Source organism: Glandiceps talaboti, chromosome 4 (genome assembly GCF_964340395.1).
Source record: "Glandiceps talaboti chromosome 4, keGlaTala1.1, whole genome shotgun sequence".
Classification (NCBI taxonomy): Eukaryota; Metazoa; Hemichordata; class Enteropneusta; family Spengelidae; genus Glandiceps; species Glandiceps talaboti.
The window spans coordinates 23422764-23440763 of record NC_135552.1 but is presented as its reverse complement, the minus strand read 5'-3'; the positions used below and the strand labels follow the sequence as shown (position 1 = coordinate 23440763).

The 18000-nt window shown below is 35.8% G+C and overlaps 1 protein-coding gene across 1 annotated transcript in view; it reads right to left on the bottom strand.

Moving 5' to 3' along the window:
- Positions 1-895: 895 nt before the first annotated feature.
- The window catches only part of LOC144434351 (G-protein coupled receptor 54-like), a 31955-nt gene continuing 14850 nt past the window's right edge, over positions 896-18000 (bottom strand). The window contains exon 3 of the mRNA XM_078122802.1: positions 896-1665. Coding sequence (XP_077978928.1) covers positions 896-1665 — 770 coding nt within the window. The remainder of the gene's footprint in view (positions 1666-18000) is intronic.

Genomic DNA, 18000 nt, shown 5'->3' with positions numbered 1-18000 from the left:
ACTGTCTATTTGTGTGATTTAATAACAGTTTGTATAAAAAAAGAAAGAAAGTAATTACATGCCGTGATTGGGCCTAAACAATGCATGGTTCCGATTACGTTCAATTTTAGAATAGGTGGGTAGGTAGATTTGTTGATTTGTTTTCTTTTGCCATATGTGAGTGTCTCGTTCAGGTACGTATGTTTTCCGTTGCTTTCCATATGGTCTCTGTGGTGTTGGTTTGTTCCCATCAGATGTACATCCAATACAAAATGGAAGAACAGTTTTATATTGTCTTTTTAAGCTGATGTCAGTTTCCACATCCACTATATCTCGCTAGACTTCTCAATTTTCGCGATTTGTTTTTCTCGAATACATAAAAAATGTTTAAGGTCGGCAGTGAAAAACTGGGTGGGGTCGGGTAACCGGAACCAAACAATTGTTTTAGGCCTTGTATTGATTATTTTTATCATTCACTCAAAAAACGTGGATTTATTTTTTTTACTTCAAAGCACGAATTCACATAACAGATTATTAGACAGACGTATGTACAGTGTACATTAATTCATGGTCACCAAGAAATGTTTGTGAAGTAAGAAAAGGAAATTATTGTAATATTTTATAATACGAAAATTGGTGAAACGCAAATACTACAGAAGAATTAAAAGTGAGCGGTTATCAAGACATATAATTTCGTTCTATTTCTCTAAAAATGGTAATTGCAACATTTCAAGAATGATTACTATGGCGACGGTTTTCACTTGAAGGGTCTGTGATATCAGTCAAATCCAGAATAAGTACATGACAAATCGCTGTTCACTGATTATCATCCATTTCCTGTCAGTCGAGTTGATGCTTATTGAAATATTGACGCAATTATTGGGGTTTTCTGTTCCTTTTAAGAGATAGAAATCTTTCAAAGACGTGCTGCACGCTGTCGATAGTGTCTGCCATTACGTCTCATACACGGACTATCTGCTCCTAAGCTATCTTCGGAATCACTAGTGAAATGGTTACAATTAGCTGACTCACTAACAGTAACTTCACAATGGTCAATACTCGATGGCATTCTTTTCGCTGATGAATGACTTCTCCGAGTATAAATGGACTTCCCATCAGTCATTGCGATGATGATAGTTCCACGACTCCTTGATAGTGTCTGTCGTTCCCTTTGCGGTAAACAACACGAGAAGGCTTCTAGAAAACGACGTCGAAAGTTTTCACTCATGAAGGCATAGACAATTGGGTTCACGCACGAATTCGCGTACGATAAACAGTTTCCGAACAGCTGGAACGCATATATTGTTAGGTTGTCTGGGCTTATATTCGCAACAATTACCAAGATATTCATTATGTGAACCGGTAACCAACAAACAGCAAAAATAAGAATAACAACGCACACCATGCGAGTCTTGCGGATTTTCTGACGCTGTCGAGCTCGCTGTGCTTTCGATTGAGTAGTTTTGAATAAAGTTGACGAATTCCAGACAAGGCGGAGAATCATTGCCATGCATACCGAGATGATCAGCAGGGGAGCTAGATATGCAGCAAGGAACATGTAGAGATACCAACCGATGTTCCATTGTGCAGACGGCCATGCCTCAATACAAAATGGTCGAAGTCCATACCATTCCATGTACTGCAGCTGTCGATACCACGCAACTGGAATACAGGATAGCAGTGATGCTAGAAAAAAGAAAAAGAAAAATCGATATGTTACTATTGTGACCTAGCTATTTATTGACGTGGTAATGTGAATGGGAAATGGGTGACGTATTTATAATAAAACAATTTCACCATGTTTGCCTACCACACGGCTTCATTATTTGTAACCCACTCCCTACCGTAAACCATAGCCCCTACACGAAAGTCTATGGATTATCTCAGGGTAGAACGTGTATTAGTGTACGCACCGGAAGTGAATTGTAAGCAAACTGGGAAAACAGTATTGGTCACTTTTAATCATTAAGTAAACATATTACATCAAACTATTATGCAAGGAGATACCTTGTCCAAATATACGGGGAAGTAACAGACGACACTCACACAGACTGGACTTGACGTTAATGGCGTCAAGTGGTTGTTGACAAATACTTCTGAAATGATAGATTGATCGTATCCATGCAAAAGGCATGGTTCTCTTGTATGGCTTTGCTCCCCTGTGCCCAACGGTCTTTGTGAACAATTTGCCAGAATGCATAACAGGCACAAAATTCAGTTGGTGTCAATGCACCTACAACGCCCTCAGGAACTTGGTGGTGTCCCCCAAAAGACAAAACCCGTTGGGAATACATGTGTGGCGGCATCTGTATAATTAAGTGTAAAGACTACGATGCATCCTGCAATGGAGAAAGTGGGAGACAACTAAAAACCATGCTAGAGGAAATCGCTTGGGGGAAAGAGCGTGAAATCAGAAATCAGCAGTGGCAGAACATGAATAGACCAGAGGGACATTAAGTGTACATTGATGGGTACCAATTAGTGTGTAAAGAGACAATGGATTTACACAGAAAGTGACGAGAGGTAATTAGTGTATGGAAGGAGAAACCTACCATAAGCCGGAAAGGAGGAAGCAGCTTTCACATCCATGCGATCAGTCACGTGACGTTAACACAAAGCGAAATAATTCAGCCATTGACGTAAATCGAGGCTAGACAAATATTCGGACTAGCTATGTCAAATAACATCTATGTATTGGTCTATGTTGTTTTCTATTTTTTGTTTCAGATCCGACATGAATACACATTTCTTACCCATACTACAACATTGTAAGCTCATGCACACCATAAAGTTTTCTTGTTTTGTACGAAAGTTCATATTACATCCGTATAGAAATCACGTTTCATTTAATTCTCCCAGTTCGTTTACATTTAGATGTCAATTTCTGACTCTAACCAAGCGTGAAAAACCTAATTTGTTGCACAGGTTCGGTGTATGTGTACATTTCAGAGATCGTACATGGTAAAGAGGTGAGATGTTAATCACATCTATATTTGCACTAACGCTATCACATTCAAATCACTGTTCACTGTGAATGGATAAATGGAACATGAAATGAACACTATTTTATTTCACATGGAATGAACACTAATTTTAATATGAATATAAAATAAAGTGTACGAACACAAATGGATAATAGTTTAGTAACGAACCATGTGACAAGGAAAGCAAGTCGAAACACATCATTTGCATTGTAGAGATCCGGCAATGGATTATATAAAATGTAAACCAATTTCATGAATCATAGAAGGTGAAATTACAGAATGAATATCAAATTACATATTTTGAGTAAAAATAAATTACACTACTCAAATATAAATACATAATATTTGGAAAGCTTATTTTATATTAATCCTATATCGATTTCAATAAGCCCCTTGTACTTTTTAGTTCATATATATTACCATATTCTTGTTATTTGAACAATCATATTTCTGACCGTAGGACATGGAAGAGTTTATTGCTGATATTTGACAGAATTCACCCACATTTCGCTAGATTAGAGAGTGTTATGATTGAGAACAAACACATTACAGTTGCCCAGTCACGCTCTGATAGTATAAATGCAGAATTCCCTATTATAATAAATCTAAAATAAAAAATAAATCATATTTTTGGCGACGATCCGGAAATTATGGTCTGGTTACAAAATATGTTCATATAGAGTTAGAGTTAATAATATAATCTCTGAAAGGAGCTCTGTATATACCCACTGTGTATATTATTTGCTAATAAGAAAACCCGTATGTGGTAGGAATTTCAATGGTTCGATAATTAATTTGAACGATATTTCAGTATTCGGTCAATGCTCTGTTTGCTTATGACATTTCGGAACATCTCAAACAAAGTTGGTGGTACTCATACAGCGAAATGTGCTGCGTGTGTTTCATTTGAAAGTAAAATTAGAAAATAGAATATGCTAATTTTGGGGGAATCACTGCTGGTTCTTCAAGTTTAAATATAGAATCTATAAAAAGGTTACATACACAATACGTAGTTTAAGTCGGTAACCTGCAATGTCAAAAATAAAGGGCAACTTTCTTGACACTACATGCTAAAAAGATATATGCTATTAAGCAATGTAGTGCGATACCTTTCTGACAAATAGCCGCCTTGTTTTTTTTACAACATCCGGGTATTTTTGTTGAGAAGTTGCGAAAAAGAGAAGTTAAAAGCCACTGTCGTTTCCAATTGGAGACAAATGACATTAAATGTGTGATGCAAAGCAAACGGTTGTCCACGCTCCACTTGATTTGATGGTAAAAGTCTACGTAAACTGTGGTTTTATTGTCTTGCATGATAATGGAAATGTTTCGATTAGTTGTCGAACTGAAAAGAATGCTTTCAGGACATAGTCAAGGTCCACGGTACTCTCTATAGCAATATTTTTTTTCTCTAAAATCGTATTGAAATACAAAAATTAGAGCACTCCGACAGTGACGTTTACGATGTCTGAGTCTTGACCTATAAAAGGTAGACACATAATCATATAGAGATAGGGGGCCGCGATGGATTCTTCTTTATAAACCCTTGGTTGCAAAAGTTGACATTTGTAATGGCGTTGGAATGCATGGCGATTTACCATCGTTGTAGCTCTTAAGTTCCGTTAACTTCTGTTTGGCCAAGCATTTGCCAGTAGTGGCCCTTTGATAATTGTTGATAACAGGTGACTAGTCAGTCAACATTGAAAATCAATTCTGATAAATAGCTACATTTTAGAACATTTGGTTACGGGCGCCAATTTTGACACAATTAATATAATCATGTTAGAATAATTTTCTTCTAGACTGAATCGTTTCCTGTCCATACACCCTCATAAATTATTCCAAAAGCCGGCACTTATAAACTCCAGTCCAGACAGAAAGAAATGGGAATTAAGAGCTCTAAGGCTTGGACTTGTTTACGTCATCAACAACCACTTAAATGTTCATTAATTGATTACTTGTGAAAACACAGTAGGCACCGTTGTCGTTCAAAATTGAACATGTAACAAAACAAAAACCAATACTTAACTAAGATTAAAAAGATCTGACGTTTGAAAATATAACAGTACCCATCTATCATCGTCAGACAGCATTCATATATTGACGACAGGCTTATAACTGTATTTGAATCACAGTTTTTGACTTAAAGCTATGGGTTTTTTCATTGGGTAAAGATAGATGGTCATTACTAAAGATGCGTCAAATGTCTGTTTCTATACACACTGGTGTATTTACAATTTAGGCCACCTATTAAGGCCATTCTTATAACCTCGAACAAAATGCGGCCTCACTCGACAAACTACTTACTGTAGAAACATCGCTAAATTGCCAACTTTCACTTTTTACATTGTCTTGCCTATGAGCTATCGTTATATGATCTACATCATTAAAGGATTAAAATGTAACAATTGGTGTCGAACCAGACAGTAAAATATAGCAAAAGTTTTTTCTCAGGCAAAAAGATACAATTTAGCAATGCTAGTAAAACGATATCAGTCGAGCCAATTGATACAATTTAGCAATGTCAGTAAAAAGATGTCTGTCGAGCCCAATTGATACAATGTAGCAATGTTCGTCAGTTTTCTTACGAACCAATCGATACAATGTAACACATTTAGTAAGCTTTCTGTTGAGCCACACGACGTAATGGTTCAGGTTAACTGGCGTCAAGTGTATCAGATGAAGGAGTAACAAACGTGGATTTCAGTCTCATACTGAAGACATTATCACGCTCATTATTTCTCATGTATTCCGCAAATTACTGGAAGTGCACGATAGCGTTTGTAACGATTAAGTTTACTACGTGACTTTGAAGGGCAGATCAGTACCAACCATAAAGTCCCAGCGAACCAGACAAAAAAAATACAACGTAATCTCTCTGAATAAAAAGAGAGCTGACAACTAGTACTTTACTCAAAATGTTATTGGTCTGTTTAGATGACTACAATTTAATGAATCGAATTGTAGGTTCATTTAGGGATAAGTTATTGAATCGCTCTTCTGTAACATTTAATTTGTCTCAACGTATGTGTAGCTCATCTTTTCGCTTATTTCATTACGTCTTTTCAGATTGAATAGCCGACTGCAATGGACGCCACCATCTCTGTTTCATTTCATAATCTGTACCTATATTTATTACAATTATTGTGTTTTTTATTGCTTTGCCATATGTCTACGAAACACCGGAATAGCGGTACCATTATGCTATTTATACATTTTTATTGTGCTTTTTTTCAATGCCCCCCCCCCCCCCCCCCAGTTCATAATTTTAACCGCGTCTTGTGTTGATTAGGTTTTGGTGCTAGCTAGGGAATAGTTCATGGCTTAGCGGTAATCCATAGCTACAGCGACTAGGATTCGCGATCGTGACTCGGTGATAGGAAAAAACAAACATAACCACGTTTGTCGTAAGATTTTCTGTATAATAAATTGAATTGTCACAGGTATCGTAGTCTTTGAATGAGATTTTCGGAGCATCTTAGGAGCATCTTGACAATGAGAACCATCTGAGAAAATAATCATTGTTAAAAATTGACATTAAACCTGCAACTGGGATCAAATACCCAAAGATATATTCACTAGAACTTGGTCAGTTATATATTTTAAACAAAAGACATTGTATATGTTAATTTAATGTCAATATTGTTTGTAGGTAGTGTGGTAGCATGTTTAATTTTGAGCGAAAGGTTGGTTTTGAATCTTTAAATTTCACCACGTTAAAACTGTACTGGTGTAACTGGAGTATCATTTTAGATCGGACAACCACAATATATTCTCTGAAAATTGTTAAAATGCCAATAATTCGACATTGTATATGTATATGTTAATTAGTGGTCGTCATTATCCACAAGCAGTACAGAAACAGGTTGAAATCGTAATCGCCGTTGAAGGCAATGATTTGTGGGTGTGGACCCAAAAATCGATTGGATTTCATTTATCGTGTACAGCTACAAAATATGTTTATCCACAGGTTATTAAATACTGTTGATATTACTGGTAAATTATACTACCTAACAAAACACTTTTTAAGGCAAAAAAAATGTCAGTACAGTTTGTCTAAAACGGTGCGACGACGCGATTTTTTTATTTTTTTATTTTTTATTCTCAACAAACATGTCACTGAGTCTACTATTCATGACAGTTACTGATCTTTTTATTTAGCAAGTTTGTATGTGGGACGTGTCATTTGCTTGTTCATGACTGGTTCTGCAGTTGTCTTCACTGAAGTAGGGAGGGTTATTTTTGTGTTTCCCTCGGATCTGCAGACTGCATGGGCTGGACAAACAACCAAACACACACACACACACACACACACACACACACACACACACACACACAGACCGACACGAGGGTATTTAAGTGATGCGTGCGCTGACCAGAAACAGTTCCTATTTGGAGGCCTAAACCCTAATGAAAATGGCTATTGTTGTAAATTTGACATTTCCAAAGAAACATAAATATCTTAATATGAGTAGGTAGCTATCTGAGTAACTAGTATTTTATGATCTATATATTTATGTGCCGAAGGCTTTCCATCTCGGCCTTTTACCACTCCATTTTCTACATCTCTAATAAATCAACCTCGCTAAGTGCCAGCATTGCCAATTCTCTTCTGGCAAAACGTTTCGTTTATTTCCTTTATCAGAGGCGGGGAGAGTTTAGATGATGCAATATAAGGGAACGTTTTACTTCAATTTTATAACTCATAATGAAAAGAATCTATTCTCATGATATTAAAAGTGAGATACGAAGAAGAGTCTGGATCTAAACTTAGATAGCTTTGAATTGCACATTTAGCTGGAACGAGTTTAAATTTGTTAGAATTTATTAACACAGCATGTGTTGATAAGCATGGACGGGAAGATGTACCGAGTCACCTTTGAGGATAAGGTCACGGCTATAAAGTGATGGAATCGGATTCACACTGGCATCCTAATGGGTTATTAGTCTAAACATAGTCGTGGAAGCTGTGCATTGCAATAAATAATGGTGAAATTTAATTAATATAAATACCTTCGTTTGAAATGAGTTTTCTTTTCCCTCCCATTTTCGCTATATGTAAACCCGGATGTAAGCTTCGTCGGTGCAGGGGGCGAAGGTGTGCAGGCATCGTTTGGTTGTTACACGTTGGTTTCCTATTTACGATGTATGTATGTATGTATGTATGTATGTATGTATGTATGTGGCTATTTAATTCTCTGTTCACTTTTCTATATATACATGTGTGTTCCTGTTACCACACATTTATAGGTATATGTCCAACAGATGTCGCCAACAACATGAAATGATCATTTATATAATTATCCAAGTCGCTTTATGTTATCCAGCTATTCAACTCCAACTTACGCACCGGTGTTTATAAGGAGAAGCAAACTTTCTTTAGTAGGAGATGTATTGTTAGTGTTGGTGATGTTTCGAATAAAAACATGAAGGACAGGGACGATGTTGACCTGTGCATTTTTTTTAAAATCTGCAATGACAATTTTCTTACTTTGATAGCCATTGCCAAAACAGGAAATGGAAGAAACTCTAACCCTTTCTAGGTCATATTATTTTTGCTTGTTAGACACATTGTCATTCTACTTCATTTAGCGCTTGAATGACAGACAGACACAAAGCACACATTGGTGTATTTACACAACCATGTAAATCGACATGACATTTGTTTTATGAAAGCCAGTTCATTTATCCCTGTTACCAGCTGTGTATGGTGATGTAGTATGAGGCATTGCAGTGCAAAATCCCATCTGATTGATACATAATTTGAAACATAGCAATTACTCGAACAGCATGTCTTTCCTGAGTGTAAAGAATTTACATTAATCAAATGACGAACTGTCAGAACAGAATTCAGTGATCTATTTCACCTTGACAAATGAACTGAGGCATATGAATTTGGGCATGCAATATAAATTTTAATTTTCGGTACTTGATTTTTATGACATCGTTCATTAAATCTAGAACAAATGTCTGTATAGTTATGTTATACTTTGTCGTTTGGTGAATATTTAATAATGTAATGTATCGCTGTTCTTACAGAATTACACGTTCTTTCTGATTACTCATCAATATTTAGCCGTTTCTGTCGGCACGTCTGGGGAACCAAGATGAAAGGTGATAACTCAAGTCTAACATTTGCATTCGGCGATGATTCTAAAAAAGACATTTTCGTAGCCTTCAGAGCACGTTCGGTTCGGTATAATGATAAGGTGATGAAAGCGATGAAGGCTTTGAAAATCATTACTGTCATTGTAATCATGTGACAGTATATGATAAACCAAACATTAAACACGGCCAGAAATGTGGTCTATTTTCGAAACGTCTATAGTAGCTGGAATATTATACAGTGTTATCTCTCTCTCTCTCTCTCTCTCTCTCTCTCTCTCTCTCTCTCTCTCTCTCTCTCTCTCTCTCTCTCTCTCTCTCTCTCTCTCTCTCTCTACCTCTACCCAGGGGTGGTTTATTGTTATTATATTATACCAGTATATTGATATTTGCAACGTAACTTTAAAAAACCCGGTAAAACAAACTACACTTTCGAATGAAAATGAAGTGCAGGTTTAGATCGGCCCGAGAACCTGATTATCTGTTGAATTTCAACTTCCGATTCCTTACTTTACAGGGACGATCTCACGATATGAAGTCAAGGACAGCATCACTAAATGTATACTTAAACGATGAATAGTTTAATATTGTGCAATGTATGTATGTATGTATGTATGTATGTATGTATGTATGTATGTATGTATGTATGTATGTGTGTGTGTATGTATGTATGTATGTATGTGTGTGTATATATATATATATATATATGTGTGTGTGTGTGTGTGTGTGTGTGTGTGTTTGCTTGGTTTGTAAATGGCAAGTTCGCAAGTTCACATGTGACTAGTCTGATTTACTTAAATTAAATTCGTTTTGCCTCACCGTGTCTGCACTTTAAGAGGGCTAAGAAAGACGATGTAGGCTTATGCTGAGCCGCTCTAAGGTGATGGTTTTGAGTAAACATCGGACAGTTCTAGGACTTTGGACATCTTATTCATTTCCCCCAGCTAGGGAAAACATTATAACGTTCGGCATGAAGGGCTTAGTGTTGTGTGCAGATGATCGACGGTACGAATACGGTGGCCATGATAGATGCAGACCACAGCGATCAAAATATGAGTATACTATTCTCATTCAGGGCCGCTCAGAGTAGCTCTAACTACGCATATATCACTATTTTTGCTATTTAGATGTCTTGACTAATCATAACTCTCGATTTGCACCATCAATATACTGGTATGATATAATAAATGAATATTGTACATAAACATAAGAATATTAGAATAAATGTATAATATTGTAGATTAAACTATTCATTATAATATATATTATATATATTATATTACAAGAAATAAGATATCCTGGTAAGCTAGTTACTGATCAATCTATATCAACAGCAATGTCATATAAAAATAATAGAAAGATTAGTAACACGAATCTCACGTTGAGAGGGAAACATCGATTGATGACTGACTTCGTATCATTCTAACCAATTTTTGTACGCATTCAGCTGCGATGAACATGTATGCGGTATACTTCGATTAACAGAGGCATATGTTACAAACTGGTATGCGCGGTGAATATAAACGAGTCGTACTATTCATAGCACAAAATAAGTTAAATTTCATAAGAATAAAGCCGTTGACAAGTAACATTTTAGTCGTGAACCCAGCAACAAAATTACAAATGAATACTTGTTACATCAAAGGTAGTAAGCGACTCCAGCTGTGTTCCCTGATTACATACTCGCGTAAAAGGAGAAATTTAAGCACCATTCCGTAATTACGTTTTCTCCTGGATATAATGGAAGCATGTAACACGTTTATATGCAATCACGTCGTCGTTTATACGTCAGCTGATTGCCTGGCGTCTCAACAGAACGAGTAGAAATGTGATGAAGGCGAAACATCGCATATTTATTGGCGATATCTCTTTGGGGAGGTGAAGTGTGAATTGACGCAGTGACGAACACATCTTGTAATGAGTCGATCTGCAATCCACACCTGTTCCAAATATCGAACATTGCTTCACCTTATCATTTGGATACCCGTACCCAAATATCTGATTTTGAATAGTTGTCACACGCGTCCAATTTGAGAGTATGTCGTGCACTGAATTTCATTGCTTATTCATCGAATTCTGAATCACACGCTGAATTTTCTAACCTGCTTGCAGACTTTCAGATTATAACACGGGTTCTTATATGCCCGGGTGTTTTATAGTTCTTTCTCGGTGCCAAAGTGTGCATACTGTCTGAGTTTGATTGACAACTGAACACATATTTGTAAAGTTACGAAGTTGGGTAGGAGAGTACAACACGTATGAATGTGTCGCAGAGTGTGGTATAGCTGTATAAACGAAAATCATAGTAATCAAATCACAACACATAGATACATAGAACGATGTTTGTTAGAAACCCACGGCTCTTCAGAGAGTATCCGGTTTCATCAATGAACATACAAACTAAAGGTCGTTATCTTCAGGCCGCCTTAACAAATGTTACAAGGGATAGAGTGCTGTAAAATATCTTTGTGACATATTTTATGTTAAAAGACTTCAGGCAAAATCGACTACATTTTGTCCATACAATGACATTTGAGGAATTTATAAGATTATAATATTACCTATCAAATACACGCTTTGTTCAATTCATGCAACGGTTGAAAAGTTTGATATTTTACCCTTTAAAAATAGAAAAAGGTGTTCATAGCTGTTATTAACAGGGAAGATCTTTCACATCAATATAAATGATTTGAAAGGAATTGCGAATATACGTATATGTTAGACTAGACAATTGCATTGGGGGAAAAGAGACCCCAGTGTGTAGCCTGCAATGCCGCCGTGAGGAGTATCTACTCTTGCACGTCAGAAAAGTCATTCCAATGTTGTTGAAGTATGGAACTAATTTATTTTCCGATAAAAATCAATCAGAAATTCAATTGATTTTTTTTCAAACGATGAAGTCTTTTATTGGTAAACGCCATCGTAAAAAAAAGTCCAGTGTAAACAACTTTTAACGCCATAGGAAGTGTGATGTAAATGTTCTTACTTTGATTCTTATGTGAGCGTCATTCTCCGATGTAATTACGTAAAGATACCGAAGTTTATTCATGTTCATTGAAAGATACCGCGATACCAACAATAGAACGTATAGTGTGATTAGTTATCAGTCCGCGTAAAGTTTATATAGTATCCATGGCAACGTAGAACCAATACATGTTAAGTTTAGTACAGGTTAATGCATACGGCAATTTACCTTTTTCGGTTTTCTAGAACAATAGCCAAGTTTTCCCTATATCTGCAAGAAATGTAACAAATAGTTTGTACTGAACATGACCCTTTCCCAGTCAATTTACCATAGCTATGTCTTACAAAATAATTTTCTGTGATTTTTCAAACATCATCACGTAAAACTAGACTGAAAACTATAAATGATCAATTGTATTTCTCTCTCTCTCTCCATTTTCTGCGAAGGTCAGAAACAAATGTTGATAAGCCTGTTTATAGAAATACTCGGGAAAATCCAAATAATGCCTATCGACAGCTTGTGGTGAGCAGTCCTTGAATATATAAATTTATTCATGGAACGATATTACATGCATGAAGGAATCTTATGAATACGACTGTAGTGTTTTCAGACATCATTTTCGTGATCGCATATCGTGTCAAGGTTTGTTTGTTGATGATGTAGAGTCGAATATACACGTACACAGAAAACTTCAGATATTCCATGCGTCGAATAGGTGCTGTATAGAAGTCAACTGATGGAGCTGCTACTTTAATACAAATGAGAAACAACACAGAAAGCTTAAAGAATTGGTAAAAAGTAATCGCAGCACGTGGTATTCATTTCCCTCCCAATTTAATCAGTCGCTGCTAGCTCTCTGAAATTCATGTCTATTCTCAGACGAAATGAAGAAAAAACATACTAAGAGGAATGGCTTCGGGTACTGTTGATGTACACAGGGTAATTTTATTCTTCATTCGCTGTTATTTAATACGTAGTAAACACTCGTATGACACACCTGTAGGACTGTCGCCTATCGACAATCAAAACTATCGCAACACATGCAACTTGTATTGAAAAGATTACCTCTAAAATAATGGATACATGTATATCATTTTTAATGAAAGTGCAAATGTTACTTTACACTTGCCAATTTCTATTTTAAGACTATATCTACCACTACCACTTTCATCAACTTGATTAAGCCATCGTATTTTTTTCAGCGAATCGTCTTATTTGGTAATTTTAGCTAATTTTAGATCATCGTTAAATTGTTAATTGTTTAATCTTCAAAAAAAACACGCAACACGATAGAAATGCCAACAACAAAGAGCGAGAGAGTAAAAGGATCATCCCCACTGGGGATTGAATGTGCAAAAAAAACTCTAAAGAGAATCAACACTGAGATTTGCAGGTCCACTGCAGTTCATTTGTATGGAAAATTAACATCATCAAAAGTCAGGACTTTCTGTGTAATTGGCTGTCAACACCTATACTCAACAAGGTCAGGCCATGTCATCCACATCAATTGAAATATGTGTATAAGACACGTTCAATGACTTCGATAGTTGTATGATCTGAGTGTTTCTTAGGCAGGTTGAGAAAGGTCGTAATATAGGGTGTAACAAACTGATTGTTATTTGAAACGGTCAGATGTAAACATGTTACCTTTATCGGGATGTCAAGCTGTCCTACTAAAATTTCCCTAATGGTTATAACATCCGCCAAATCGTGATTATTATTTACAACAGTTACTCCATACTTTTAATTTTGATAACAATCGTGAAAATACTAAACTAAGACTTATTCCCCAGAATAGTAGTAAAAGGAGTAATGCAATCATTTTCTTGACAACACGTTTTACATGAACATGTATTTCTCTAATGCTCATAATTATTCTGATCACATGGGTCCAATGAATATCATTATGTAGATGTGACGACAAATATTCCTCAATCATGGTTATACTGGACAATTATACACCAAGCAGAGATTCGTGAAAAGACACATTGATGTATCTTAATATTGCAACTAATTCAGTGAAGATACAAAACGATATCATATACTGTAAATGGATGCTCTAGGCTCTACATGAACAGAATCTATCCTGCCGAGTTTGTTTTATTTTTTTTCATGTTTCTAAATTGACTGCCATGGGGTACAAACGTGATAGTTATTTACATATTATGGATAGAGAACAGGAGAGAGGAATTAAGAACCTGCTTTAAACGACAACAACTTCTATAAATTGGACAGACTGGCATGCAGCATAGTAAGCAAAAGCAAATACAGGCACTCAGACAGACAGACAGACAGACAGACAGACAGACAGACAGACAGACAGACAGTCAGACAGACAGGTAGGTAGGAAGGTAGGTAGATAGATAGATAGATAGATAGATAGATAGATAGATAGATAGATAGATAGATAGATAGATAGATAGATAGATAGATAGATAGATAGATAGATAGATAGACGGGCGGGCGGGCGGAGTCCGTCCAAGCAGGCAGGCAGGCAGGCAGACAGACATACAGATGGACGGGCGGGTGGACAGACAGACAGACGGACAGACAGACAGACAGACAGACAGACAGACAGACAGACAGACAGACAGACAGACAGACAGACAGACAGACAGACAGACAGATAGATAGATAGACAGACAGACATGTCTTAGGATCATCTCATCAGAAGAATGTTTTATGTTTAAAATCTCATTGACAAATGGTTAGTGGATAAAATCCACTTTATGTTGAAAGATTACTTTGTAAAAAGACACCCTTGTCACATGTTAATGTATACACGTTCTTTAAACCTTAAGCAGTATGTCTGGAAGCTATCAACAATCCTTGACAAGATTATTCTATTAAACAACCAAGAATTTTAGTGTCTCAAAATTAAACTATAGTGTGTTTTGCTGTAATAAAGAGCACAGGGGCTTATAATTAAGGATAACGCATCTTTCCTTCCTACATGCAGTACATACCTTATAGATTGATGACTATCAATGGCCGGTACTGAATGTCTCCTAGAAACTGATTAATGCTTACTTTAAGTTACTTAGGGTATTTGTTTCTACTAAAACACGGCGTTTTAGGTCTTAAAAGAAGGGAGTTTGTTTTCGCAATTTATGGTCGGCTTGTTCTTCTAACAACCACGATATTGTACTTGCCTAAACCGCAAGATTCATAGAGGAAGTCCTACTTGAATTTGTCCGTGTAATTACTATGTCTTTATACCAATGTCTCGTAGACTATCACGTACAGGTAGACTTTTAAGTCATGAAAGGTTATGGTTACTGCAGTTAGAGATAGGATTAGGGTACTTTTTCAATTCTTTGCTTTTATCTTGAAGTACGTCTATCCTTTCTATATTAGGCTTAAAATAGGAAATAATATAACTATAATTTGAAAATTAATAGGAAACATATTGGGCAAACATGTCAATTCATAGATAAAGAATATATCGTCCTTCATACATGTTATTGATAACTATAGGTTTTGGGTTATAACCTATTCGCCTATTTAACGTGCTGAGAAGTAAGTGTAGACAAATCTTAAATGAAACGTCCACTGAGATTTATCTATTCTTTACACAAGTGACTATCAATGGCTTGAAAAACGCAAAGAAATTAAGGTATATGTGATGTCATATTCAGAAAGATATCCGTGGCACACTCTGGTCAATCAAATAATCAAATGGAAAATGCAATATTGTGAATTGAAATAAGGCTAATTGTCAAATTTGAAATGATTTGGTCACAAAGGTTATAACCTTTTTTGCTATTGATAATTCATTCTGATATTGGAAGTTGAGGAAATACGTTTATTTGTCTGTGAGGATTATCCGTTACCTTTCTCTTCCACCTATTATTTCTATTTTTAATTGAGCAAATCAACATCAAAATATACCACTTTTCTATAATCGAATCGGTGGCTGTAAAATCAAACAATCAAAATTACCCATATCGGCTTTGTTAATGTATGGTTGGCGTATTAAGTATTCAATACGTATGAATGAATATTACTCCACAATTAATCCACAGAGTAAAATCAACATTACAATATACCATTTTTCTATAATCGAACACAAGGTGAATGAGAAAGGTAACGGATTCAACCATCCTCACAGACAAATAAAAGTATTTCCTAAACTTTCAATATCAAATGAATTATTCAACATAGGAATATAGCAAAACAGCTAATAATCTTTGTGATGCAATCATTTCAAATTTGACAATTAGCCTAATTTCAATTCACTCTATTGCAATTTCAATTGATTATTTGATTGGCCACAATGTACCATGGCTTACGAGCTTTCCATTGTCTCAAAATGACTTAACACATATCAAGTGCATTAGAGTTTCTTTACAAAATTTTAAAATTGAGAAAGCTACCGAGGTGCTACTATCTCATCACGCAAAATCAAATTTAAGTTGATAGCTATAATCAATACAACTACTAAAGTCGGTCTGTCTGGAATATTTCTTTTAAGTCGTGAGATGAGAAACAAACTGCTAACATAAAATAAGTAGTTCGTGATATTTCTATAATCTATTCTATCCATTATAGCCATCTATAAGTATGAATCAGTCTATTTATGAATTCTATATCATAATTATATTTTATATAATAATTTCACGTGTGTATGCGTAACTTGAATATTGTTATTAACGATGCCATCAAAACAAACAGAAAATTGTGCCAAGCCTATAGTGATCATGTGATTCCAACCAGTAACAACATACCACATTCAAACAAAAACAATCACGCACGCACGCACGAACGAACGGACAGACAGACATACGTAAAAACGAACGCAAAGACTATCACCATAAAAATCCAGTATCTGTACACGATTCCTCGTTATGACTGAACTCTTAACTTTATTAGCTTACTGCTCAACATATTATACGGATTGTGAGAGACTTACGCGTATCTGTTTTATACCTGAAAGGAGATAAAGCTGTATGTTCAAAGGTACTTGAAAAACAACAGCTGAAAATGAGACTTATATTCATCAAGCCCATCAAATGTCAGAGTATTTCCAAGGGTGTAGGTGCAACTGAAAATAGAAGTGCCCTTAGGATCCTACATTGCATTCAAGTACAGTTTCTTGATTCAGTTTACAGAAAGACTGGAGGAATAACTTACATGTCTATGTGAAAGTAATACACTAGATGGACAAAATATCAGCCCTATTTATAGCAATGTCGTTTGGTCACTTATTTGTATTAGCGTATCTGAATACTCTAACTATATTACAATCGTGAAATGTCAGAGAAATGCAAGCTCTACAGTTTCCTAAGTTTGATAGTTTCCAATCAAAACAGCAAACAAAACCGTCGACTTCTAATAGCTAACAAAATGACGTAGGTTTTCTTTACACACTAATTCAATAACAGTCTCACAAGATTAAAAGACATCAAAACGGCAGTAATTCTTTCAAAGTGTGGTTATATAGAAGTTCCCGTAACTGTCAAGAAGAGAATGTAATTTATGATTTTCGAAGTAACATTATTGTGTGCGTTTAAGTGTTCGAATCTGAACAATTTACACTCTTTGTATATACTGTGGTGTATACAACTTGCCAAAGATTCAATCACCTCTTTATTAGAAGATTTTAACATAGCTTAACATTGTATGTTTTTAGAGATTGGATTTTATGTTCTTCAAATTACTGAATCCTTGCTACTAGGTTGTCGCTCTAAATGTCACTTATGCATTTTTCACTGTACGACATCCACCCGTCGTAAGAAACAAGTTGTCCGACAGAGAAGAGGACATAACTTAACTATTACTTAAATATGTATTTATCATCGAACAAATTTTGTGGTAGAATATTTAGGTCCATACTACCTACTGTAGAGCTGTATACATTGCAGCAAACACACCAAATCATGATTAGTGTCAGTCTAGCTTTATTAAATCTACCTGTCAGTCCTTGAAGCACCGCAATATAACCAGGAATGACCAGGTACATGTTTG